The following is a 27,061-nucleotide window of genomic DNA, read 5'->3' as shown; positions in this document are numbered from 1 at the left end:
AGAAGTTCACGCTGGCCAGCCACAGACGAGCACATGGGATACTGTTGCACATATACATGCATATTCTACACACACACAAGCACCCTCCAGAAAGGAAGATGAAGATTTTTTTAAAATGCTCCTAAAATCAGAAACACTGCAGCAAAATGTTGATCCAAAAAGACATCACAAACCGTAGCACTTCCTTTTGGCCTTGCGACTGAAACCAGAACTTTGCACAAGCTAGACAAGGCTTCTATCACTGAGGTATATCACCACCAGCTGTGGCACTACATTTTCCTGTTTTCTTCTTTGTGAACCAGTGAGTTGACTGGGGTCACTTACATAGCACAGGCAAGATGACTCAAGGACAGCTGCATCACCAAAAAGTCCACCCCATCCTGGATGGCAACCTCACCATGGAGAAGTCTCATCCCATCCTAGATGAAAAGCATCATGGAGTCCTGGCAGTACAGTTTCTAAACTACCTCTAAAGTGAGTCTGTAGCATTATTTGGGCTCTATTATGTGATCTTTTGCAAAAAATCTTTTCATACCCAGCTTCATAAAAAAAAAAAAAGTTGCCATATAATTTCCTCAGAAATATGTAAAATTCCTTAGGCTAAGCATCAAGCTTTCTTTTGATGAAATTTTTAAAGATTGATTGATTGATTGATTGATTGATGTGAGCGAGAGAGGGAAAGAGGCAGACAGGGGGTGGGTTGGGGGGGTATGCCAGGTCCTACAGCCATTACAAACGAACTTTAGACACATATGCCATTTTGTACATCTGGCTTGCATGGGTCCTGGAGAATTGAACTGAGGTCTTTTGGCTTTGCAGGCAAACACTTCAGTGGTTAGCCATCTCTTCAGCCCCCTTTTGATGATATTTGATGATGCTTCACACATAAATTAAGAGGTTTTCATAAATGAACACAAATGTATTCAAAGGTTAAATTACAAAAACCTTTATGGATTCCCACTAGAGAAAATGAACTTCTGTGAAAATTATTGCCTTCCTAATTGTGTTTGCACCTTCCTGCAACCTTTCATACCTTGGATAACTTCCACCAGGTGAGGAAAGCCAGTGTGCCTATGATCACCAAAAATTTGTGATTTGCTAAAGTTGCTCCCTTATGGAAAGAAAAAAATGTCAGTTTTAACACACTCATCAAAGATAATTTACTGAGATTTTCAAGATGACTCTTAAAATCTGCTAGTGCTGAGAAGCCTTCCTCCTAGATCTTTTAGAGGGCAGTAGGTTTGAGAGTATACACTTTGAACATGAATTTTAATTATAGAAGATTCTAGGGATAATACTATGATTAAAAAAAAAATAGCACCAACAGATAGTTTATCACATTTGATAAATTCATTATGCAAAAAAAAGCTCACAGAAGCCCTTTGATAAATACCAGGAAAAAAAAGAGGTAATTTAATCCAATTGAAAATCAGCAACCTAGGGCTGGAGAGCTAGATGGTTTAGTGGTCAAGGTGCTTTCCAGTGAAGCCTAAGGACTCAAGTTTGATTCCCCAGAACCCACATAAGCCAGATGCACAAGGTTATACATGCACATAAGGTGGCACATGCATCTGGAGTTAATTGCAGTGCCTAGAAGCCCTGGCACACCAATTTTCTGTCTCTGTCTCTCTCCCCCTCTCCCTTTCTCATTTAAAAAAAAAAAAAAAATTCAGGGGCTGGAGAGATGTCTTAGCAGTTAAGGTGCTTGCCTGTGCAGCTAAAGGACCCATGTTCAACTGTTCAGATTTTTTTTTTTTTCTTTCTAAGATAAGGTCTCCCTCTAGCCCAGGCTGACCTGGAATTCACTATGTAGTCTCAGGGTGGCCTCGAACTCACAGTGATCCTCCTGCCTCTATCTCCTGAGTGTTGGGATTAAAGGTGTGCACCTCCACACCTGGCCATCCAGATCCCTCATAAGGCATACGCACAAGGTAATGCAAATGCACAAGGTCACACATGTGCACAAGATGGTGCATGGGCCTAGAGTTCGACTGTAATGGCTGGAGGCCCTGGTGTACCAATTCTCTCTTTTGCCCTCATGAAAACAAAAAACATCAGCAACCTAGGCAGGTGTGGTGACTCATGCTTTTAATCCCAGAATTTGGGAAGCAGAGGTAGGAGGACTGCTTGAGTTCAAGGCCACCCTGACACCACATAGTGAATTCCAGGTTAGCCTGGGCTAAAAGAAACCCTACCTCGAAAACACACACACACACACACACACACATATCAACATACATAAGAAAAAAAATATAGATATATATGAATAAATGACGGTGGTGGGAGGTGAATGATTATGGTATACTATTAATATTTATGAAAGTTGCCAATAAAAATATTTCAAGAGAAAGAATCAGCAACCTAACTTTGCATATATACGATTTACAAAGAATTTTCATGAACACTATCTCGCGCCTGAAAGATAAGATTTAAAATATATAACAAACATCTTTAAAAATAGTAATTTTAGTGTTGTATCATAAGAAGTGCAGAACAATAATGGACTCCACACAATAAAGCCAGCACAATGCTTTCAAGATAAAATAACTAGTTTAGTTCACCAATGTCCTTTTCTATACATTAAATTGAAGAAGAATTTTTGATTTTAAGAATTATTTTGAAATGATTCTTCCATAGCAGTTACTACATAATGTCACACTAAATTATGCATGTCTCATATACTGAGAAATTTAAATCAAACCATCATCTTCAAAAGTTTGCTTATAATGAGCAAGTTATTCTGGAATGAATAACAAGGAGGAAAATTAACAGTGCAAGATGTAGAGTGCAGGGCTACTGTTGTTTTCTGTAATCATTCTAATACCAAACATGAAGATTAAAATGGAGGTGGGCTTTTAATATCTCAAATTCCTCCACCCAGAAATCTGTTTTACATTACTTTCAATCCCTTGAACTACATAATTGATGTGCCCACTCCTTTACGAAACAGTATTCCCCTCACTTTTCAAATGGGGCAGAGAAAACAAACCACATAAAGCACCAGTACAGTAACTGGCATTTGGTTGTCTCTGAAAATAGTAGATCCTACTATTGTCATCATTACCTTAATAATTTGGTATTAATTTTAAAGATTCATGTTTGCCTTAGTAAAATTACTAAGTTTAGGTTTAATTGTCAATATCCCTTAATGACATGAAGAATATAATAGGAAATCTCTCATTATCTCCCTGCACCTGTAGGGAAAGAAAGTGAGTAATTTGCTGATTATATCTGGTGATATTTAAAACTTCTCCTTCCTGGGTTAGTTAATTAATTGAAAATAACTTTGTTTTGGAATTCACCTAAGCATTTAGAATTCACCCTAAATATTCACTAATATGTTGCTCATACTTCACATATGATAATTTTGAACAATAAATCCTCCTGTTATTTGTTTTAGAAATAAAGGATAAGTTTATACAAGCCTGCATTTTAAAATCTTTTTTACAAGAATTTAAAATTAGCGTAAGTCCAGGTTTAAGATCAAAACATTCTATCTCCTCAGTGCTTAATAATGCAAAGAAATCAACAATATGAAAGAAACAGATGCTCTATGCATTCATTTTTACTAAAAAGGAAAGTAAAAATGGGAACCTTTATAGGAATTCTACTACAAGGAAAGTTGGAAAAAATAAATTTAAACTAGAAAAAATTTAACCCTAATTCTAAATCAACTGATTAAACCTTTAAAAATCCTTTAAACTAAAAATATAGACAGCGGAACATGTTTATCACTGGAATTCTAAGACAAAATTTTAAATAAACCAGCTAAGTGCTCGAAGAAGGCATTTCATCTAGTTATTTTAGTATGTGGTATAATAGTAATTTCAAATTTAGGAGCTGCTTTAACAGTCAATGGAATATGCCTTCTCGGGACTGTCTGGAATTAGAAGCAGTTTATTAGGAGTTTCTAAAGGTATATGAACAACCCTGTTAATTTTCAGTTTGTTTTGCTTTGGTCGAACTTGGTGTGTGCACATCACCCATTAGTTATTGTGAGGATGTTTATTCTATATATTGTTTGCTGTTTGTTTGGGAATATGTAGCTAAACATTTTACTGTCCCAGTTTGCAATACAGATAGATAGATGGATGGATGGATGTTCTACTTAACAGCATATTTAATCATCAGTGCAAGGGCTGGCCCTGTGCAAATACATGAAAATAGTCTAGCTACTCTTACCAAATACAGAACTATTCTTCCTAAAACATGGTATAATTTACTGAATTTAGTTCTGACTCTACAGTTTTTGCTTTTCCAACTGTGCCATTGGGAGATCTTACTGTCTATTTGTCTATCTGTATTACTAACTTTGGTAATTTTACAAATGTCACCTTTATTTACTATTTGTACAACTACAAGTACATATTTAACAACTGACATTTGTGGAAATAAACTAGGAGGTTGGTTGCAATGTCCCAAGTCACAATTAGCAAAGGGTGCTTACTGTAAATACAGGTTGCATGGCTCTAAAGCAGTGCTTTTCTGAAACACTACCTCATCTCTCTTTAAATAATAGAAAAATGGTTTTCATTTTTTTCATGTTTATACTCTCATTTTCTGAACAGATACTGTCACGATAACTAAATCAGAAAATGATGCTTTAAACCAACATAGTACTAAAGCTAAACCAAAAAGAAAATTATTATAATTTTCAAGGGCTGGGGAAATCTCATAATTAATAAGTCAAGAAAGTAAAGCTAACAACTAACTGATATAGAGAACAAGGTTCTACTGGCATGATAGACAAGACTGTTGTGTTTTGGGTGTGTGTGTACGTGAGTGTGTGCTGTAGTGCGTAAGTGTTTTGTGGCTATTGAAAATAGCCATAAAGGTGTTTCAACTACACATCTATGAAAGCCATATGACAAGTATAAACAAGTATGTAAACAAGCACAAAGTCCTTTTAAGTCACATAAGAATGAGGTAGTTTTAGAACTTACCTGTGTTTTGTCACTGAGCTAGCTAATAAGGCAGACTTGTTAGTATGTTTCTTTAGCCTATGTACTATTTAACAGCAAAAGTCAGAAATTAAATTAAAAGACTAAAAGACTACAGGTTAGAAACTAATACTGGAAACACTTCTGCATGCTTACTGTAAGCTAGGTTCCTAAGTGCTAGGATAAAAGGCAAAAGCTACCATGCCTCTGACAAAAACAGGTTCATATTTACAAAGAAGTGCTTTTCAAAAACCTGTACTAAGAATTTGCCCAAATGATTATAGTTGACTACAAAAATGAACACTGATGCTTTTAAACATCAGTGTCATACAATATAGTATTATTTCAAAAATTCTTTTACCATGATGTGGTGGTATGAATAAATGTCCCCCAACTGATTCAGGAGTTTATTAAAAGTTTGTAATTTGGACCTCCAGCATCCTAGCTGGAGGAGGTGTCACTGTGGACGGATTCTAGGGTCCAGCCCTAAGGTGTGGGGGTGGATTTGGAATTCAAGTATGAAGATATGCAAAGTGCTTGACTTTTGCCTGGAGTTCCTAAAGTGTGCTTGCTTGCTTTTTGGTGACAGTTTTCCTGTCTGACTGGGTCTGTGAAAGCAGGCCAGATTCTTCTGCCATTATGGAACTTGTCCTGGATGTGCAAGCTTCAAATAAATCCTTCTTCCTCCCATAAATTGTGTCTAACCTAGAGGTCCACCCTAGTAATGTGAGGCTGCCTGCTACACACAATCACTAAAAAAAGTATTTATTGGGCTGGACAGATGACTTAACAGTTAAAGGAGCTTGCTTGAAAAGCCTGACAGCCCAGGGATGATTCTCCAGCACTCACATAAAGCCAGACACTCACAGTGGTACATGCATCTAGAGTTCATTTGCAGTGACAGGAGGCCCAGGTATGCCAATACATTTTCTTATTATCTCTCTAATAGTTAATTAATTAATTAATTTTGGTTTTTGAGGTAGGGTCTCACTCTAGCCCAGGCTGACTTGGACGGAATTCACTATGTAGTCTCAGGCTGGCCTTGAACTCACGGTGATCCTCCTACCTCTGTTTCCTGAGTGCTAGGGTTAAAAACAAGTACCACCACACCCAGCTAAAATATAATTTTTTTAAAGTATTAACAAGCAAATCCTAAAAAAACAAAAATTCAAGGTATATTTTATGATGTATACTTTTGTTTCCAATGACAATGAAGAATAGTTACTAAAAAACATACCTTATGCAACTCATGTTAAAATTATTACAAAAATGTATATTGCACTGCTTTAAACTCTACCTCCCAATAATGTTCCACTTTTCAATAACATAATTTAAATGTCAAGTTTACTTTAAAGGTGCTATAAGCAGGACTATTACCTAGTCCTCCATGAACAAGTAAATATTAGTGATCTTACCTTGTGCTGTTCAATGGCATCTATCCACTGCTGTCTATGATCTGGATCCTGGGCACGAAGGTACCAAACACTGTCATTTACACTGATATCAAACCGACATTCATCAAAGTCATGAGGCTATGGAAACAAAAGAAAAAGTAAAAAGTAAGGCTAAATATATATATATATATATATATATATATTTTTTTTTTTTTTTTTTTTTTTTGAGGTAGGATCTCGCTCTAGCCCAGGCTGACCTGGATTTCACTCTACAGTCTCAGGGTGGCCTTGAACTCCCAGTGATCCACCTACCTCTGCTTCCCAAGTGCTGAGATTAAAGGCGTGAGTCACCATGCCCAGCTAATTATATTCTTAGAAGTACTGTACCCTTCAACAAAAGCATAAGCATATCATTCTGTGCTGCTGGGAAACATTGCTGCTTTTAAATTTTTCTTTTACTCAAAATACCTCTTTGAAGGTATTTCAGACAACAAAGTGCATGTCAAGTTACCAAATCCATATTTCATTCACCACTCATACAAATAAGTTGAAACAGACTATGAACTATTTCAAAAAGAGCAAGTATTTTTCATCAAATACCTTAAGTTGGCTTAAGAAGCGAGGTTACCAATAACAGTTTTTCAAAAGGTTGAAAAAAATCTTAGAAGACATTTACTATCTTTATCATTCAAGAGTAAATTCCCATAATAAACAGTTTGTGTGTATGTACATACGTGTGCATACACATGTGGCGGCCACAGGACAAGTTCAAGGCCTTTCATTGGCCTGGAGTCCATCAATAAGGCTAGACTGGCTGGCTAGAGAGCCCTAGAGATTCACCTGTCTGTGCTTGATCAGTGCTGGAAGTAGCAGGATATGCTGCCATACCTGGTTTTTAAATTGTGAGTTCTGGGGATTGAACTCAAATCCTCATGTTTTCAAGGTAAGTATTTTACCAACTGAACTGTTCCCCACTCCAGTATTCCCCTTCCCTTCCTCCTTTCTTTCTTTCTTTTGGTTCTTTGAGGTAGGATCTCACTTTAGCCCATGCTGACCTGGAATTCACTATGTAGTCTCATCATGACCTCAAATTCAGTGATCCTCCTACCTCTGCCTCCTGAGTGCTGGGATTAAAGATGTGCACCACAATACCCAGTTCCCTTGTACTGTACTTCCTAATGCTATTTTAGAGGATTTATTTACTAAAAAAAGAAATAAAATACACTGAAACAATTTGGTATGTTAAAGCAGTAGCAGCCCTAAAAATTTTGTTTAGTGAGTCTGTTTAAATTTCATTGTGCGTATGTGTGTGTGGGTGTGTGTGTGTATGTGCGCGTAGTTCATGAGTGTGAAACCAGAAATGCATGTGTCATTGCTTGTGTGTGGAGGCCAAAGGAAACTCTGGGGCAATCCTGTGCCTTTCTATCTCATTTGAGGCAAGAAGGTAGGGTTTCTTGCTGTCCTCTTTCCAAGCTTCTGGGAAATCCTTCTGTTTCCACTTCCCTGCAGTGTCAATGTGTTGGGATCACAGAAGCTCACCACAGCTTCCAGTGTTTACAGGGTATCTAGATACTCCAACTTGAGCAGCAAGCACTTTGCCTACTGGCCCATCTCCAAAGACCTTACTGGGTCTCCTGATTGCATTTGGGGCGCATTTAATGATAGCCTATACTTGCTGTGTGTGTGTGTGTGTGTGTGTGTGTGTGTGTGTGTGTGTGTGTGTATGACCACACTGCTGAAATCAGGGCTGTGCCCTGCTTTAAGTTATTCCATACTGTGGGAAACAAGTGTTTTTCCAATTGTGTTTTGTCCTGAGGAACCCCACTTTACAAGCAGCATCTGATGCCATTTTGAGCATGATGAACATAACCTGGTGAACAAGCAAACACCACCTCTAGCAATCAGGCACCACCCACGAGGTACAGACTGGTAATTAACATTGCTAAAGGAAGAGGGGCTGCCACAGTATCAAGTTCTTAAAGTAGAGCTGGAGAGATGGAACCGTGAATCAAGCACTTACCATACAACATGAATATCCACAATCAGAAGCAAAGTAAAGCTGGATGCAGTAGAACAAGCTTCTGTAGTCCCAGAATGCCTGGCAAGATGGGAGGCAGAGACAGGAGAATCCCCCTCAGAAGTTTATGGACCAGCTAGCCTGGCAAATGCAGTGATAAGCAAGAAGAGACACTGACTCAAACACGGCAGAATGTGAGGATTAACACCCAACGGTGCCTCTGAGCTCCACCTCTGTGCCATGGTATGCTTGCATGCACAAAGAAAAATTTATACAAGTAAACAGAGTATAAAAGCATATGGGAGTATTAAGTCTTATCAGGAAACCCAGACTTGAGAATTTATTGGACACTCCAGACTGGAGAAAGGGTACAAGTTCCTCACCTGGACCCCAGAAAGAGGAAGATACCTAACACTGCAATGATCTCATCGACCTGTAATCTGACCACTGTGTCTGTATCAAGAGCTTGGCAGGCAAAGAACTCCCAACAATTCCAGGAGTTTCAACTCACCTTGGTCCCTACTGTTAATACAACCCACTCAAATTGCCTTCTGCCTGTCTGCTCATTTGTCAGTGTGGACCTGGCAGCCATCCATTTGCCCATTTGTCTGTATGGATCAGGTCCTGTCCTTCACTTCTACAGCCCCCATAGTCCTGTCCCTTGCTCCTGCAGCTCATGACCCTGAGACTCAACTCTGCCCTGTGCCTGACTCTATGACAGTGGTGGTGGTGGTGGTGGTGGTAGAAGCAGAGAAAAACTCCAGCCTGAGTTCATTATTATATTTCTTTGGACTCCTTCTGCATCCTAGCCTCTGCTTCTCAGGTCTCATAGAAACTCCCTGAACTCTGCCGTGATGTTTTTTAACCCTTTGTAGCCATTATATAATCTAAACAGCTAGACATAGATAGACAGACAGATAGATAGCTAGACAAAAGTTATCTGAGAGTTACTATCAGTAATTAAGACTGGCATATAAGAATTTGTGTTTGCCTTGACCTATCAAGGAAATCATGGCTGTTTGGCAACCACTATCAATAAAACCCTCCCCCCTTATGTATTGTTATTCAATAAATTCTGAAATTGTGGCAAATGTGCTCATGTGTTTCTGACATAGCAGGCTCATGACATACATATAATGACATGCCTCAGAATGTGTCCTATTAAGTGATACAAGACTATAAGCAGTAGATAAAGAAGGAAAAGCAAACACTTCAATTGATGTTTTAAGGGCTGGAGAGACAACTTAAGAGGTTAAAGCGCCTGCCAGCAAAGCCAAAGGACCCAGGTTCCATTCCCCAGTACCCATGTAAAGCCAGTTGCACAAGGTGGCACATGTCTGGAGTTTGTTAGCAATGGCTGGATGGTGTAGCCATTCTCTCTCTCTCTCTTTCTACCTGCAACCCCTCAAATAAATAAATATTTTTAAAATAAGACAAGACAAAAAAATTAAACATCTACAAGGGAAAAGATGACAAAAGAATCAAGCCAAGTGGTATGCAATGCTGGAAAAGCAAAGGAATTAAAGCTGTCAGGAAGTGTTGAAGGCAAAGACATGGGTGGAACTGAAAAGAGATTGGACTGAGCCATTAAAAGACACTAACTACTAGGGCCCCGAAACACTAAATGCGCAGTTGCATTGTTGACCAGCCACCTACTTGTGCAGTTAAGACTGCAGGCTGTATCACCCAGTCCCCTTATAGATTAAACCAGATATTCCTTCACAGCACAGGGAGGCAGGGTTTTGATGGGGGCAGGAGCATACTGAAAAGTCTTTCCAGGCCTGGTAGCACAGGCCTGTAATCCCAGCTACTCCAGAGGCTAAGGCAGGAGCACCAACAGTTCAAGGCCTTCCTGGACTGCACAGTGAGTTCAACGACAGCCTGCTAATTTAGTATAACCTTTTCTCAAACTAAAAAGTGAAAAAGAGGACTACACTGTTGCTCAAGGGTAGAGTGCATATCCTAGCATGTGTGAGGTCTTGGTGCAGATCTATTCCCCTTTCTTGTTCCCAGAAGGGCAAGAGCATGTGTGTGTGTGTGTGTGTACGTACACTGTCTTTAAACAAGATTACTTATTCCAGGGAAGTCAAAGTAATACAAAAAAAGGCTTATTTCAAGGTTTTACACTTAGGTAATATTTATCATTAAAGTTCTAAACTGTGAAGAAAATTTTAAATTGACCTTTCAGAATTGAAGAACTAAACTGATAAACAAGAGGGATAAGAGTAACCAACATCTAGGAAAGGAGTGCAACGAAGGAGCACTGCAAAGGGACTGCTCAGGAGGACAATAAAATACAACTATCTGTAGCAGAGTTATGCAGAAAGCTCAAAATGTAGATTATAATAATATGACAAAAGGCTTTCACAGGCATCTTCTAGTGGAGAAAAAGTCATATGGAAAGAATATCCATTGACTTATCTGGTGAAATTGGCTAGTTTTTCATTATTTTTTTTTCAACCCCACTGAAAAGAACAGTTGCTTTAAAATCCTTTTCAGATCATTTTAATATGCAGTTCAACTTATATTTGGCATTTATTCAGGCCTTCTCCCTTAAGACGTTAGCAATTTCCAGGCTTTTTTAATGTATGTGTATGTAGGTACATGTGCACATGTATGCACACATGTACAAAACTCAGAAGACCACCCTGGTCTTGTGCCTCAGAAATGCTATCCATCTTTTATTTTTATAATATTTTTATTTATTTGTGATCAGGCAGAAAGAGAGTGAGTATGGGTGTACTGGGGATTCTTGCTGCTGCAACTGAATGCCAGATGCTGAGCCACTCTGCACATCTGGCTTTACTGGGGACTGGAACACGTTTATGTGCTGAGCCGTCTCCCCAGGTTCTTTTTCTTTTTCTTTGTCTTTTCCTTTTTGTGTTTTGAGACAGGATCTCTTGTCAGCCTTGAATTAGTCGATTAGGCTAGACTGCTGGCTGGCCAGCCTCAAAGATCCTCCATCTTCCTGGTACAAGCTGGACACTGTTGCCAGTTTTTCTTATGGTATATTCCAGAATTAAAAATAAAGCTGAAGATGGAGACATGGGGGAATGGGAGTTTGGATAGACAGCATAACAGTAGTTTAAATGGCTCATTCTTATGCCTACATGCTCTCCCATAGGACATTATACAGGAATAGTGGAACAGCAGAAGAAATAAGTGTGGCCTTTATAGACCACAAACAGGAAATATTCTACTCAAACTTAAAAGCAAAGAATTCTTAAAAAATAAGGACAACTTAAAAGGGCTGGCTTAAAATTACTTATTGTTATAATATGGTAAAAAAAAAAAAGAGGAATAAAAATACTTCACAGTAGAACCTAAAGCTTACTCAAGTAGAAGCTGTGTACTTAGTAATGCATCATGAAAGGTAGAAAACTGAGTCTAGGTATTTGTCCAGTCGGAATAATAATAAATTTACCTATAATGGGTCATATCATGCAAACCATTACTATGCAGGCTAACACCAATAAGGGCACAAGTGTCAAAGAAGTTCAAAAGAACTATATACAAAATGCAACACAGGTTGTTGATGTGGGAAGGTCCCAGAGGGTGTCTCATGCTCGAGTGGCCAGCAAACCCCAGGGATCCTGCAGTCTGTCTCTATAGTGCTTGGAGTGTGTCACCACTTCTGTTTATGTGGCTACTATGGACTGAAACCTGGTTCACAATCCTGCGAGGAAGCACTTTACTGGGGTAGCTCTCTCCCCAAGACCTTGATTCCAATTTTTCTTCTTAATTTCTTTTTTTTCTTTTCTTTTCTTTTTTTTTTTTTTTTTTTTTGGTTTTTCAAGGTAGGGTTTCACGCTAGCTCAGGCTGACCTGGAATTCACTGTGTAGTCTCAGGGTGGCCTTGAACTCTTGGCAATCTTCCTACTTCTGCCTCCCAAGTGCTGGGATTAAAGGTGTACACCACCATGCCTGGATGAGTCCAATTTTTTTTTTTCTGGTTTTTCAAGGCAGGGTCTCATTCTAGTCCAGGCTGACCTGGAATTCACTATGGAGTCTCAGGGTGGCCTCGAACTCACAGCGATCCTCCTACCTCTGCCTCCTGAGGGCTGGGATTAAAGGCATGCGCCACCACGCCCGGCTTTCATCATCTTTTATCAAGATCATGTGCAATACCTTTCCTAAGGCTACCTGATTTCATTTTCTTTTTTTTTTTTTGGTTTTTTCGAGGTAGGGTCTCACTCTGGTCCAGGCTGACCTGGAATTAACTCTGTAGTCTCAGGGTGGCCTCGAACTCACGGTGATCCTCCTACCTCTGCCTCCCGAGTGCTGGGATTAAAGGCGCGCGCCACCACGCCCGGCTCATTTTCTTCCTTAGGGAAACACAGCAGCCAGTTATCCAGTTACAAGGATCAAATCAGCATTCTTCTTAAGCTTTCAATAACTTCCATCTCACTGAGCATAAGAGTTGAACTCCTTTTAATGACCCACAAAACTCTATATAATCTAGCCTCAACAGTTCTCTGCCTTCTTTTTCTATTATTCTGTTGTAGCCTACAGCATTCCAGCCATAGTGGTCTTTGCCTAGATACCTTGTTTGACAACTTCTTTCTTACCTGGTCAACATTCCATAAATGGCATGGCTCATTTCTTTTCTATTTACTTATTTTTGTTCAGTTGTCATGTAGAGATTTAGATATTATGCATTCTGGCATTTTCAAATGTAATTTGGTTTTGTTGATTCTGTCCCCTTCACATCCTCAATCCCTGCCTCTCCCCAATACCCTCCTACCTCTGTTTACTAGTGACATGTGTCCTTTCACCCTTCCCTCATCCCACTTCCAGGTCATCTCTATACATGTACTTTTATGTACCATTGTACCTTTATAGATTTTACCCACATTTGTCCCCCAGTATATACGCACTTACAGATATGACAAGCTAGCACCCACCTAGCAGGGAGATCATGAGGTTTTGATCTTTATGAGTTTGGATCACTTCACTTAAAAGATTCTTTTCAGGGCTGGAGAGACGGCTTAGCGGTTCAGCGCTTGCCTGTGAAGCCTAAGGACCCCAGCTCGAGGCTCCATTCCCCAGGACCCATGTTAGCCAACAAGAGGGCACACACATCTGGAGTTCGTTTGCAGTGGCTGGAAGCCAATTCTCTCTCTCTCTCTCTCTCTCTCTCTCTCTCTCTCTGCCTCTTTCTCTGTCACTCTCAAATAAATAAATAATTTTAAAAAGTAACAAATAAAAAGATTCTTTTCAGGTCCATCCATTTCCCTGCAAATTTACTAATTTCACTTTCTGTACTGTTAAATACAATTCCATTGTATAATGTACCACATTTTCATTGGCCATTCATCTGTTGATGGGCATTTAAGCCAATATCAATGCTTAGCTATTGTAAATAGAGTAGTAATAAACAGGATGTGGAAGTATTTCTATAGTAGAGTATGAAATCCTTAGGGTGTATGTCCAGGAGTAGTAGAGCTGGAGCACATGGGAATTTTACTCCTCATTTTTTGAGGTTCCTTCATACTGTTTCCATGGCTACACTAGTTTACACTCCTATCAACAGTGGATAAAAGCCGGGCATGGTGGTACACACGTTTCATCCTAGCACTTGGGAGGCAGAGGTAGGAGGAATGCCTTGAGTTCAAGGCCAGCCTGAGATTACAGAGTGAGTTCCAGGTTAGCTGGGACTAGAGTGAGACCCTTCCATGAAAAAAACAGAAGAAAAAAAAGTGGGTGAGGGTTTCTTTCCCTGCATGTTTGCTAACATTTGTAGTCAATGTTCTTGATGTTTGCCATTCTGGCAGAGATAACATGCTATGGCAAAATGGTATGCTCACTCCTTTCCCTCAGGTATCAAATTCCTTCATTTCATCCATTCATTCTAAAAAAATGTTCTCTTTACTTTTCATATCCCTAAAATAAGGTCACGACTCAAAATTGATACTAACTTAAAATTTTAATGTACCATATAAAATAATAGCACAATCCCATTAGAATATAACAATACTTTCTCAGAGAAGCCTTTTTAGACCAACTTACAAATTAACATGTTAAAATAGCAAAATCAGCTAATGAAAATGTCAATAGCATGAAAGGAACAGAAGCTAGGAGCAGACTTCTATATAAGTTTATTCTAAGTTAATAGTTTCTAAGAGCAAAAGATATTCCTCAGCAACTTGCTTTTGGTTTTCTTTGTGTGTGTTTATAATTTTTACAACATCTTTCAGAAAAACAAGGAAAGCAAATTAGAAGTATTTAACAAACTGAATGTAGCCTGACTCTATAATAATTCTGAGGATCTATGAAAAACTAAAACCCTGCTGTGGTGGTTTGAGTGGATATCTACCAATAGATACAAGGGTTTACTAAAGCGTATAACTTAGATCTCACTCTTAGTGGTGGCTACTTTTCTCTCTCCGCCTAGATCTGTGAGAGTAGGCCAGTTTCTTCTGCCATATGGAATTTCCCCTGAATCTGTAAGCTTCAAATAAATTCCTGTTCTCCATAACTGCGTTTGGTCTGGAGGATCATCCCAGCAATATGAGCTGACTGTTATGGCTGCTTTAATTTTTTTTCTCAAATAAAAGTTGGTCAGTGATATAGGCACTCTCTAATCCCTTATTTCCAGTAAGTTTTAACATCTAAATCTAGGTTATCCAGTACAGTAATTATTACCCACATGAGGTTACTGCATGGGCACAGTTGATGTTTGATGTAGGACTAATTTGAATAGAGATATGATGGAAATATAGACTAAAAACAAGTTCTTATATATCCATTTAACCAATCTACTGACTATAAATATGTGTAAACTCTCATGACTTAACAAGAAGTACTCAAGACACTAAAGATACAACAGTGAGGACGAACAAGCATGGTTCCTAATCTGGCAGATCTTATATTAAAAAAATAACATGAAATAAATGTAAAACAAACTGTAACAATCCACAAGTAAGAAAGATAAACAATGTTAAGGAAGCCTGTAATAAAGGGAGGTAACCATGTTCTCACACATCTGTGAAAACCAAAAAATTGATCTCCTAGAAGGAGGAAATGGTAGTACTTACTAGAGATTGGGAAGGGGAGGAGAAGGGGGATGGAGGAAAATAAGCAGGAAAAAAAAAAAAAAGAGCACACAGAGTCAAGGAATTGGTTCTGATTTTCCTGTAGCATAGTATAGTAACAAACTATCTATGATATTATATTGAAATAATTAGAAAAGAGGAGTATGAAATTCCCAATACATAAAAATATTAATACTTACAGAATGGAAATGTTTATTACTCTGATTTGGTTATTTTATATTGTATACATAGTTCAAATTACTAGAATGTGCTACATAAAGATCCATAAAAATATTTCAATAAAATATAACAACAAATACAGGATGTAACCATGTCAGGGAAAGCCAGGATGGTTTCCAACAAAATAATACCTAGGTTAATAGAGACAGAATGGAACCGAATGAGTAAATGAAGAGGAGAACGAAAACCATTATAGAAAAGCACCAATTGAAAGAGCAAAGCTTGATGCTTGAAAGAAGTAGAGTATGACAAGAAGTGAGACCATGACAGGAAGCGTGACTGATGAAAAGATGTGGCTGAAGAGAAAGGCAATGGCCAGACTCCACGAGACCTGACAGCACAGGAAAGTCTAAAGCTCAGAGCAGAATCATATCGCACATGCTTTTCTTCACTGGGCCTGATGTTATTTTAGAAATTCAGATACTAATACCATTATCTTAAATTTCATGAGGATATCAATAAAAGCTCAAATAAAAACAAAGTCTAGTGCTTAAAAAAAGTAACTAGTCTTTTATAAGAATTCGTGGGCTGGAGAGATGGCTTAGCAGTTAAGGTGTCTGCAAAGCCCAACAATCCAGGTTCAACTCCCTGAGAACCCATAGAAGCCAGACACACAAGGTGGTATACGTGTCTGAAGTTCAAGTGCAATGGTTAGAGGCCTTGGTGTGCCAATTCTTTGTGTGTCTCATAAAAAAAATCCACTAAAAATAAGAAAAAGAAAAAAGAATTCCTATGTGCCAGTGCAAATATGATGAAATCTTCAGGCTACTTCTTACAACATTTTCAAAGTATTAAACAATATATATAAGAAAATGGAAAAAAAAAAAAAAAGGACTGAAGAAATAGCATAGTGGTTAGCACTTGATTGTGAAGCCTAAGGACCCTGGTTCAAGGCTTGATTCCCCAGTACTCACATAAACCAGATGCACAAGGTGGTGCATGCATCTGGAGTTCATTTGCAGGGACTGGAAGCCCTGATGCGCCCATTCTCTCTCTTTCTGTCAGTTTCTTTATCACTCTCAAATAAATAAACAAGACAAAAAAAAATTATAAGCTGGGTGTGGTGGTGCATGCATTTGATCCCAGTACTTGGGAGGTAAAGGTAGAAGGATCACTGTGAGTTCGAGGACATCCTGAGACTCCATAGTGAATTCCAGGTTAGCCTGGGACTACAGTGAGACCCTACCTCAAAAAACTAAAAAAAAAAAAAAAAATTATATAAAGCTTATCAAAAAAGTGTTTGCTCAGAATACAAGAATATATCAGAAAGATCATTCACCCTGACCAAGTAGGCTTTATCCCAGAGAGGCAGGGATGGTTCAACATACGCAAATTTATAAATGTAATACAGTATATAAACGGTTGAAGGACAAAAATCACATGATCATCTCATTAGACGCAGAGAAAGCATTTGACAAAAATCCAACATCCCTTCATGATAAAGTCCTACAGAGACTGGGAATAGAAGGAACATATCTCAATATAATAAAGGCTATTTATGACAAGCCTACAGCCAACATATTACTAAATGGGGAAAAACTGGAAGCTTTTCCACTAAAATCAGGAACAAGACAAGGGTGCCCACCATCCCCACTTTTATTTAACATAGTTTTGGAAGTCTTAGCCATAGCAATAAGGCAAGAGACACACATAAAAGGGATACAAATTGGAAAGGAAGAGATCAAGTTATCATTATTTGCAGATGACATGATTCTATTACATAAAGGACCCTAAAGACTCTACTAGCAAACTGTTAGAGCTGATAAACACCTACAGCCATGTAGTAGGATACAAAATAAGTACACAAATATCAGTAGCATTCATATATGCTAACCACAAACACAAAGAGGATGGAATCACAGAATCACTCCCATTCACAATTGCATCAAAAAAAAAAAAATAAAATAAAGTACCTTAGAATAAACCTAACCAAGGAAGTAAAGAATCTCTATAATGAGAACTTTAAAACACTCAAGCGAGAAATTGCAGAAGACACTAGAAAGTGGAGAAACATCCCTTGTTCCTGGCTTGGAAGAATCAATATTGTGAAAATGGCAATCTTACCAAAAGCAATCTACACATTTAATGCAATCCCTATCAAAATTCCAAAGGCGGGGGAAGTAGGGGGCGGGGATTTCCATGGGATATTTTTTTTATAATCACGGAAAATGCTAATAAAAAAAATTCCAAAGGCATTCTTCATGGAAATAGAAAAAACAATCCAAAAATTCATTTGGAATCACAAAAAACCTCGAAGATCTAAAATAATACTGAGCAACAAAAATAAGGCTGGTGGTATCACCATACCTGATTTTAACCTATACTACAGAGCCATAGTTAACAAAAACAGTGTGGTACTGACACAAAAACAGACATGTAGATCAGTGGAACAGAACAGAGGACCCAGATGTAAGCCCAGGTGTAAGCTATAGCCACCTGATATTTGATAAAAATGAGAAAAGACAGCCTCTCCTCTTCAGCAAATGGTGTTGGGAAAACTGGATATATATCTGGAGAAGGATGAAAATAGATTCTTCTCTCTTGCCAGGCACAAGAATTAAGTCCAAATGGATTAAAGACCTTAACATCAGACCTGAAATTCTGAAACTGCTAGAGGAAAAAGTAGGGGAAACCCTTCAACATATTGGTCTTGGCAAAGACTTTCTGAATACAACCCCAACTGCTGAGGTAATAAAACAACAGATTAATCACTGGGACCTCATGAAATTACAAAAATTTTGCACTGCAAAGGACACAGTGAAAAAAGCAAAGATGCAACCTACTGAATGGGAAAAAATCTTCGCCAGCTATATATCTGATAGAGGATTAATATCTAAGATACACAAAGAACTCAAAAAGTTAAATAATAAGGAATCAAACAAGCCAATCAAAAAAAAATGGGCTTTGGAGCTAAATAGAGCATTCTCAAAGGAAGAAATACGAATGGCATATAAGCTTCTAAAAAAATGTTCTACGTCACTAGTCATCAGGGAAATGCAGATTAAAACTACATTGAGATTCCGTCTCACTCCTGTCAGATTGGCCACCATCATGAAAACAAATGATCATAAATGTTGGTGGGGATGTGGAAAAAGAGGAACCCTTCTACACTGCTGGTGGGAATGCAATCTGGTCCAGCCATTGTGGAAATCAGTGTGGAGGTTCCTAAAACAGCTAAAGATTGATCTACCATATGACCCAGCTATAGCACTCCTAGGCATATATCCAAAGGACTCATCTCATTTCCTTAGAAGTACATGCTCAACCATGTTTATTGCTGCTCAATTTATAATAGCTGGGAAATGGAACCAGCTTAGATGTCCCTCAACTGATGAGTGGATAATGAAGATGTGGCACATTTATAGAATGGAGTTCTACTCAGCAGTAAAGAAAAATGAAGTTACGAAATTTGCAGAAAAATGGGTGGATCTGGAAAGGATTATACTAAGTGAGGTAACCCTGGCCCAGAAAGCCAAGTGCCACATGTTCTCCCTCATATGTGGATCCTAGCTATAGATGATTGGGCTTCTGCGTGAGAAGGAACATACTTAGTAGCAGAGGCCAGTAAGTTAAAAAGGAGACATAAAGAGAAGAGAAAGGAAAGGAGGAGGGTACTTAATAGGTTGGTATTGTATTTATGTAAGTACAATGATTGAGATGGGGAGGTAATATGATGGAGAATGGAATTTCAAAGGGGAAAGTGTGTGGGGGGAGGGAGGGTATTGCCATGGGATATTTTTTTTTATAATCATGGAAAATGTTAATAAAAATTAAATTAAAAAAAGTGTTTGCTGAAATATAATATATACATTAGTTTAAATTAATATCTGGTAGCCAGTAGTGAGACTTTGATGAGTATATATGTCATATGATAAAATCTATAAATTAATTAATAAGAGTCACATGTACCTATAAAAATATTGCCATGATAAAGATATTGCAGACATGATGTTGTACTCCTATCATTTTTGCAAAATTCATGATTTTTATCCAATTTTTAAAAATCTTTCATTATTAATAGTATTATTAACAACATATTTTGTATGGATACATCATGCGTTGGTACCCTCTTTTCCTTCATCCCTCCTCCATTCCATTGGGGTCCCTCCTTAGTGGGGTTGCGATATTCCCTATGGGGTTGTGGTTTATGCATTAGCAGACTTTAAGTGCAGTGATTTATAAGGGTATTTACCTTTATGATTTCAATGTAAAAAAAACAAGTACATCAACGCACATTTTCTATTATGAAAAAGTTGTACTAGTTTTGCCTCAAATATTAGCAAGAATATAAACATACAATAAAGCGAGACCCTACTTCAAGAAACAAGAAAAAAAGCAAAAACAAACTAATATAAATGTATATCTTTAAAGCCGGGTGTGGTGCACACCTTTAATCCCAGCACTCAGGAGGCAGAGGTAGGAGGATTGCATTGAGTTCAAGGCCACCCTGAGACTACATAGTGAATTCCAGGTCAGCTGGGCTAGAGTGAGATCCTACCTCAAAATAAATAAATAAAATAAATAAATATACATCTTTAATATGCTATACTCTACCTAAAACATATTTTGGCCCCAAACAAGTATTTAACATCCACTACCTTGCTAAACAATTTTTAAATAATACCTGCTATTTCTAAAAATCAAATCCATGAAAGAAATAGTAGGATTTGATATTATTAGTAATAAACCTATCTGACAGATGTTTATTGAGGCAGCATCCTAGGCCCTGGGATTCTTAAGGTGCAATATGACTCCTCATATCACAATCCAGTAAAACCAACATTCCAAATAATATGACTGGGGAGTGCTTGGGACATGTTTGTAATGATAAAGGTACTGGAATGGTAGAGGGCTTATCAGGACTTATTTGGTTATAATTACTTGATCACAGCTTATTTCAATTATCTTAACTTACCTTCTAAAACTAATTCTTTCTAAACTAGTTTTCCAAATAGCAAAACAACCCATTAACCTATTTCTACACCTCCAAAAAGATTTATACAGAATTTGCAACTCAAGCTTAGTTATAAAAAAAGATATGAATTAAAAAAAACTATTGAATTCTTAGTAAATATATTTCACATAGGACTGATAATCTCTATATTATAAGTTATAATCTTTACAATATTTACTTTTATGTGAGAGACAGAGGCACAGAGAAGATCTGGAGAGAGAATAAGTGAGAGAGAATGGGCACACCAGGCCTCTAGCCCCTGCATACAAATTCTAGATGCACAGGCCACCATGTGCATCTAGCTTACACGGGTTCTGGGAAATCAAACCTGGGTCCTCAGGCTTCACCAAAGAGTGCTTAACCACTAAGGCTCTCTTCAGCCCATAGGTTGTGAATTTCGGTCAATGTTGGATTTATTTTACTTTGAAAATGTTGCTTTAAGCTCTTGACATATCAATGACCACTTAGTTGATATGAGACAGTTGGCTGATAATTTGGGGCTGTTTTTTTGTGTGTGAGAGAGGATGCAGAGGATTACACTACGTAGCCCTCACTGGCCTAGTACTCTCTATATGCCCAGCATGTCGTTGAACTTTCAGAAATTCGCCTCAGGAAAGCTGGCATCAAATGTATGCTACCACTTCTGGCTGACTTTGAGTTTTCAAAAACAACTTGCTGCTTTCTTTGTTGGTTTTGTAAACTCCACTAAAAATATAATTCTTTTGCTTTTGTTCAATTTGACTGAAGGGTCTAACTTTGAAATGTAAGTTTTACCAGTGTATGTCTCAAAGTTTATCATGCTGGGTCTATCAATTTTCTCTCACTGAAAATCAATGTCAACTCATGGTTTCAGATCAATTTAGCTGGCTTGTTTCTTTGGGGCATGTCACCACATGAGGGAATGGCATGGCGGGCAGCACAATGAGCAAAGTTTCTTGCTCCATGGCAACTAGAAAGCAAAGAATAGAGGCCAAGGACTCTTTCTAGGGCATGCCCTAATGACCTGACTTGTTTATACTAGGTTCCACATCCTAATGCCACAGATCATACCTTTAACACATGGACGTTTGGGCGGGGGGGGGGGGGCGCGGACAATCAAGGGCACTGGATTAATTTTCCCAAGTTTAGCAAGCATTTTCAAAGTATAGATCCAGGTCTTTCTGCATTCCTCAAGTTTTCCTGGATTACAACTTTAAGTAATGCATCATTAAATTGTTTTTCTTCTTCAAATTCCAACGATATGAGTATTACTCCTTTATCTGTCTTCCATTTCTACTAATTACTTTATGATTCTCATCTTACTTTCATTTTCTTTGTTATTTCTCAGTCCTCCAACATTTGTAGTAAATTCTCAAACATTCAATGTAAGTGTACTGGACTGTATTTGGGATATAGATTATGAATCTCCTTTTGTGATTGTTTGAGGTGGGCCTGCAATTTTCCTCATTTGATCTGTCCCTCCCCAATATTTTTCACTAGTTCATTTTGAAAGGCATTTATTGCATTTTCTAAAAACGTATCATATAGCTACATGTTGTATGATGAGCATCTCTCCATCCCTGTCTTCCTTTTCTCACTCCTCCCCATTCCTATGTGGTCCTTTAGTTCTCCTGGACCATTTCACCTCTACTTTTCATATATACATAAAGAATTTTATGTGACTATGTAAAAGCTAGAAGCCACATATGAAAGAAAATGTGTATTTGTCTGTGTAAGACTGATTTTTTTCTTTTTTCCTTTTTTGAGGTAGGTTATCACTCTGGCCCAGGCTGACTTGGAATGCACCATGTAGTCTCAGGGTGACCTCGTACTCACAGCGATCCTCCTACCTCTGCCTCCCAAGTGCTGGGATTAAAGGGGTGTGCCACCATGCCAGGTTTATGTGAGACTGATTTAATCACTAGTTGCTCGCTCTCTAGTTGTATCGATTTTCCTACAAACGCAACTTCACTCTTCTTTTATGATTGACAACAAATTCACTGTATATACTAGGTTCTTTTATTTTGAGGGTATTTGAGCGGTTCCCAATATTCTTAGATCAATAACACAATTTTGCCTTCTGCAAGTCTAAGGGGTTAGTTGAATTTTGTTTTGGTAGAAGAGAGAAATGGTGTAAGAGGATCCAAAGGACTTATCATCCCCCCTTTTCTGTTCAGAAGGTGTCTATTTATTTATCTCTTTAAATTGCATTACTCCCTTGAGAGCTTGTTTGGAGGTTCTGGCAATTGCTGTATACTCTTGACTGAAGACTAGTTGGTCCTCCACTAAGTGTGCAGTTTGGGGAGGGACATACATGAAGCAGTGAGGGAAGAAGGGGACAACCCCTAGCCCTGCTGTCAATCAATGGGTAGCAGATCACCCTCAAACATGTTTTTACTCTCTGTGGTAGTCTGAACAGATGCCCAACAGATTAAGGGGTTTTATTAAAGCTTCTTCGATTTCTAGCTACCTGGCTGGAACGGTGAGTGTATGGATCTTATGATCCAGCCCTAAAGTGTGGTGGTAGATTGAATTCTAATCTAAAGATATACAAAGAGCCTGAGTTCCTCCTGGAGTTCCTGAGGAGTACGTGTGGTGTGGCTTTTGGGTTCTAGCAGGTGGTTTTTCTCTCTGTGTCTGGTCTTCTGCCACTATGGAACTTCCCCTCTACCTTCAATAAATCCCTTCCTCCATAACTGCCTGGTTTGGAAGTTCCTCTCAGTGACCTGAAGCTGTCTGCTACACTCCCTTAACAAATCTTTTAAAATGGTTGTCTGTTCCTTAAAGGAGCTCATACTTTGAAATCTCTTTCCTTCAGCTGTGCTCTGATCTACCAGGTTACTTTTCTTTGTTTAGTATTTAGATTATGAATGGAGGGTTTTACTCTTTATGGTAAATCTTCCAAATCTCCCTTCACTACTGTTCTTTCTGTTTTAAAAGCATCTTGGTCTAATTTTGCTTATTACCAGGCCTTATAACAGTGGGGAAAAGCCTATTGGAGTTAGTTACTTTTTAAAGTGCAATTATTTTTTAGTTTTGATACTGTATGTCTACAATTAATATTTTGTTTTGTTGTGGTGCTAGAAACGGGACCGAGGACTTTGTACATGCTAGGCAAGTACTTTGTTACATGGCTAGTTCATTAGAAGGTTTTGAGAAGAAATTATATAGATAGGGAGTTATTATCCATCTTTTGCAGGAGATAACTTTTGGGAAGCTGTTAGCCATTATTTGCATCCACCATAGTCTTCAACTATCTGGAGGCCCATGTACACTGTGACTTAAGGAACAAAGTGGTTCTTTAAAGTTTAATAATGAAGAACAGTATCTCTGCTCTCACCTTCATTTTATTGTTCCTACAGGCAATAATTTTAATCTTTTAGCTAATAATTTATAAAATACCTAATACAATGCTAAACATATCCCAATCAGTTGTTTTATTATTTTCTAAAAGTCTTGTATAAACAAAAAAACCAAAAAGATGAGCAGTGATTACTTAAAAGTGCTTACTTGGACTACACAGAAGAAGAAAGACAGGCTTTTACCTGGGAAAAGGGGAGAAGGCATTTTAGACAATGGGAAACTGAAATGGCAGAATCAACAATGTCAAAGTGCCAGTCAAACAGGCAAGTTGATATAGGGGAATAGTCATCCCTTGTCATAACTCTTTCCATTTCTGATAAAAATCAATATACTTAACATTTTAGATCCATTGTGCATTCAGACTGCCAGAACCAATAACACAGCTAATAGCCTTTTCTCTATAAAGACTGGATTTAGCTATATGTCAGAGCAGCTATCAAAGTCAGAGAGTAAGCAATTAAGAAAACGAGATGTTCCAAACCATGAGTCATGTTCACTTTCTATCTGGACAAAACTATTTTTCCTTCTTTAAGAAAGTAAATCTTGGGATGAAGAGATGGTTTAGTGGTTGAGACCCTTGCCTGCAAAGCCAAGGGACCCAGGTTCAATTCCAGAGGACCCATATAAGCCAGATGCACAAGGTGGTACATGCATCTAAAGTTCCTTTGCAACATCTGGAGGCCCTGGCATGCCCATTCTCTTACTCTCTCTGCCCCTTTTTCTCAAATATACAAATGAAAATAAAACTAATGATTAAAAACAAAAGAAAGTAAATCTTGAGCCAGTGTGGTGGTGCACACTTTTAATCCCAGCACTTGGGAGACAAAGCTAGGAGCATCACTATGAGTTTGAGGCCACCCTGAGACTACATAGTGAATTCAAGGCTAGCCTGGGCTAGAGTGAAACCTTACCACAAATAACCAAAAATAAAGAGGGAGGGAGGGAGGGGAGAGGAGAGGGAGGAAAGGATAGAAAGAAGGGAGGGAGAGAGGAAACTTTCAAGTTTTAGCAGGTAACAGAATCACTTAAACAGCTTGATGGAAGACAGGATGTGGAACTCCATGTCCAGAGTTTCTTGTACACTACAGGGCTTGAGAATTTGCATTTTTAACAAGTTCACATCTTATACTGATGAAACTTCCCTAGAAACCATATGTTCAGAAAAATTACCTCTAACATATCATTTTACAATATTTCATTGTTTTAACAAGATACATCTTCTAATAGTTTCTTGAAGAAAATGTTTGTGGAGGTTTTTACTTTTCCTCATGGAAAATTCAAATGTATATAAAGAACACAGTGCTAGGGAGATGACTACGTAAAGATGTTTGCTTGCAGACTTCTCATCAAGATGGCAAGATGTGTGGGGCTCTACGTCAAGTAGATCTTAGCCGACCTCCACTGGGTGGGCACAGAAGGGACAGCTGAAAATCTGCTGATTCCCACACTTTCAAATAGAGCACTAGCCTCTCAGGTCTCCCTAACAACTGACCACAGCCACTGTGCCAGATTCCACATGGCCTGTGTGCTTCCCTGTTTCCTGCCACACTACCTGCATGCTCCTCTGACTGTGTCCCTCTGCAGCCTTCCCTGCCTCACCTCCTTGGTGGACTAGCCAGCAGGCTGCCTTGCTCCTCCTGTTCACAGCCTCTGGTCCACACCCTGTGCTGCCTAGGTGCCTGTGTGTGGCCCCTGGCCTCCATCTCCTTCATATCAGCCATTTCCCTAATCCAGCCTGGGCTGTGGAACCCAAGGACCCACACCATCTCTCCAATGCCCTGCCCCACAACAAAAAAACTACTTGAGGCATCATCACAGCCCAAGAAGGGGAATACAGGAATACCAAACAATCACTTTCCAGGGGGAACCAGTAAGTCCTCCATAACCTGCCCATCTGGATACAGAAGGAGAGCAAGGATAAGTGCTACAGCCATGGAGCCACAAGCAAGACAAAGCTGAAACAAGGTCAAAGAGACCCCAGACCTCTAATAGCACCTTTGGTATTTAGCATCAGCCCAGAGCTACTAGTGTGCTTACACCCATCATAACCTGCACATCCCAAAATACAAAGCCATCACAAGCCTATTTCATTCAAATATAACATTCACAAGGGAAAACTCTTGCTTCTTTCTTAAGATTCCCACACTGAGATGGGTAGACTCCCAATGGAAAAAAAAAAAACAAAACAACACAAAACATCAGAGTTCTCCAACAAGGTTGACTAGTCCCATAATGGAAGTCTCTAAATGAAAACATAGAAGAGGAACAGCAACTCAAAATGAAAACACAAGATATGTGACCCTAGTGAGCAAATTACAAAAGGTAGCAAAATCAACAAAAAACCAATGACTGCATGAATGAAATCCACAAAGTTGTTTTCACTAAGCTTAACCTAATAGAAGAAAACCAGAGAGACCTCAAAAAAGAGTAAATGAACTAATGGTGAGCCAAAAGATAGAGGATAACAATAACCAGCTGGTTAAACTTTATGAAGATATAAGTAAATGCAAGAATGAATTCCTTAAAACTACATTGAGATTCCATCTCACTTCTGTCAGATTGGCCACCATCATGAAAACAAATGATCATAAATGTTGGCGGGGATGTGGAAAAAAAGGAACCCTTCTGCACTGCTGGTGGGAATGCAATCTGGTCCAGCCATTGTGGAAATCAGTGTGGAGGTTCCTAAAACAGCTAGAGATTGATCTACCATATGACCCAGCTATAGCACTCCTAGGCATATATCCAAAGGACTCATCTCATTTCCTTAGAAGTACGTGCTCAACCATGTTTATTGCTGCTCAATTTATAATAGCTGGGAAATGGAACCAGCCTAGATGTCCCTCAACTGATGAGTGGATAATGAAGATGTGGCACATTTATACAATGGAGTTCTACTCAGCGGTAAAGAAAAATGAAGTTATGAAATTTGCAGAAAAATGGATGGACCTGGAAAGTATTATACTAAGTGAGGTAACCCAGGCCCAGAAAGCCAAGCGCCACATGTTCTCTCTCATATGTGGATCCTAGCTACAGATGACTGGGCTTCTGCGTGAGAATGAAAATACTTAGTAGCAGAGGCCAGTAAGTTAAAAAGGAGACATAAAGGGTAGAGAAAGGAAGGGAGGAGGATACTTAAT

At 38.6% G+C, this 27,061-nt stretch overlaps 1 protein-coding gene across 2 annotated transcripts in view; it reads right to left on the bottom strand.

Annotated features, from left to right (window-relative positions):
- Cert1 (ceramide transporter 1) overlaps positions 1-27,061 on the bottom strand; it is a 118,086-nt gene that overhangs the window by 65,051 nt on the left and 25,974 nt on the right. For both annotated transcript variants that reach the window (XM_004651531.2, XM_004651532.3), the window contains exon 3: positions 6,356-6,472. In XM_004651531.2, the coding sequence (XP_004651588.1) occupies positions 6,356-6,472 (117 nt within the window). The remainder of the gene's footprint in view (positions 1-6,355; positions 6,473-27,061) is intronic.

Source organism: Jaculus jaculus, chromosome 14 (assembly GCF_020740685.1).
Source record: "Jaculus jaculus isolate mJacJac1 chromosome 14, mJacJac1.mat.Y.cur, whole genome shotgun sequence".
Lineage (NCBI taxonomy): Eukaryota > Metazoa > Chordata > Mammalia > Rodentia > Dipodidae > Jaculus > Jaculus jaculus.
The sequence above is the reverse complement of the archived record's forward strand: the minus strand, read 5'-3'. Positions and strand labels throughout refer to the sequence as shown.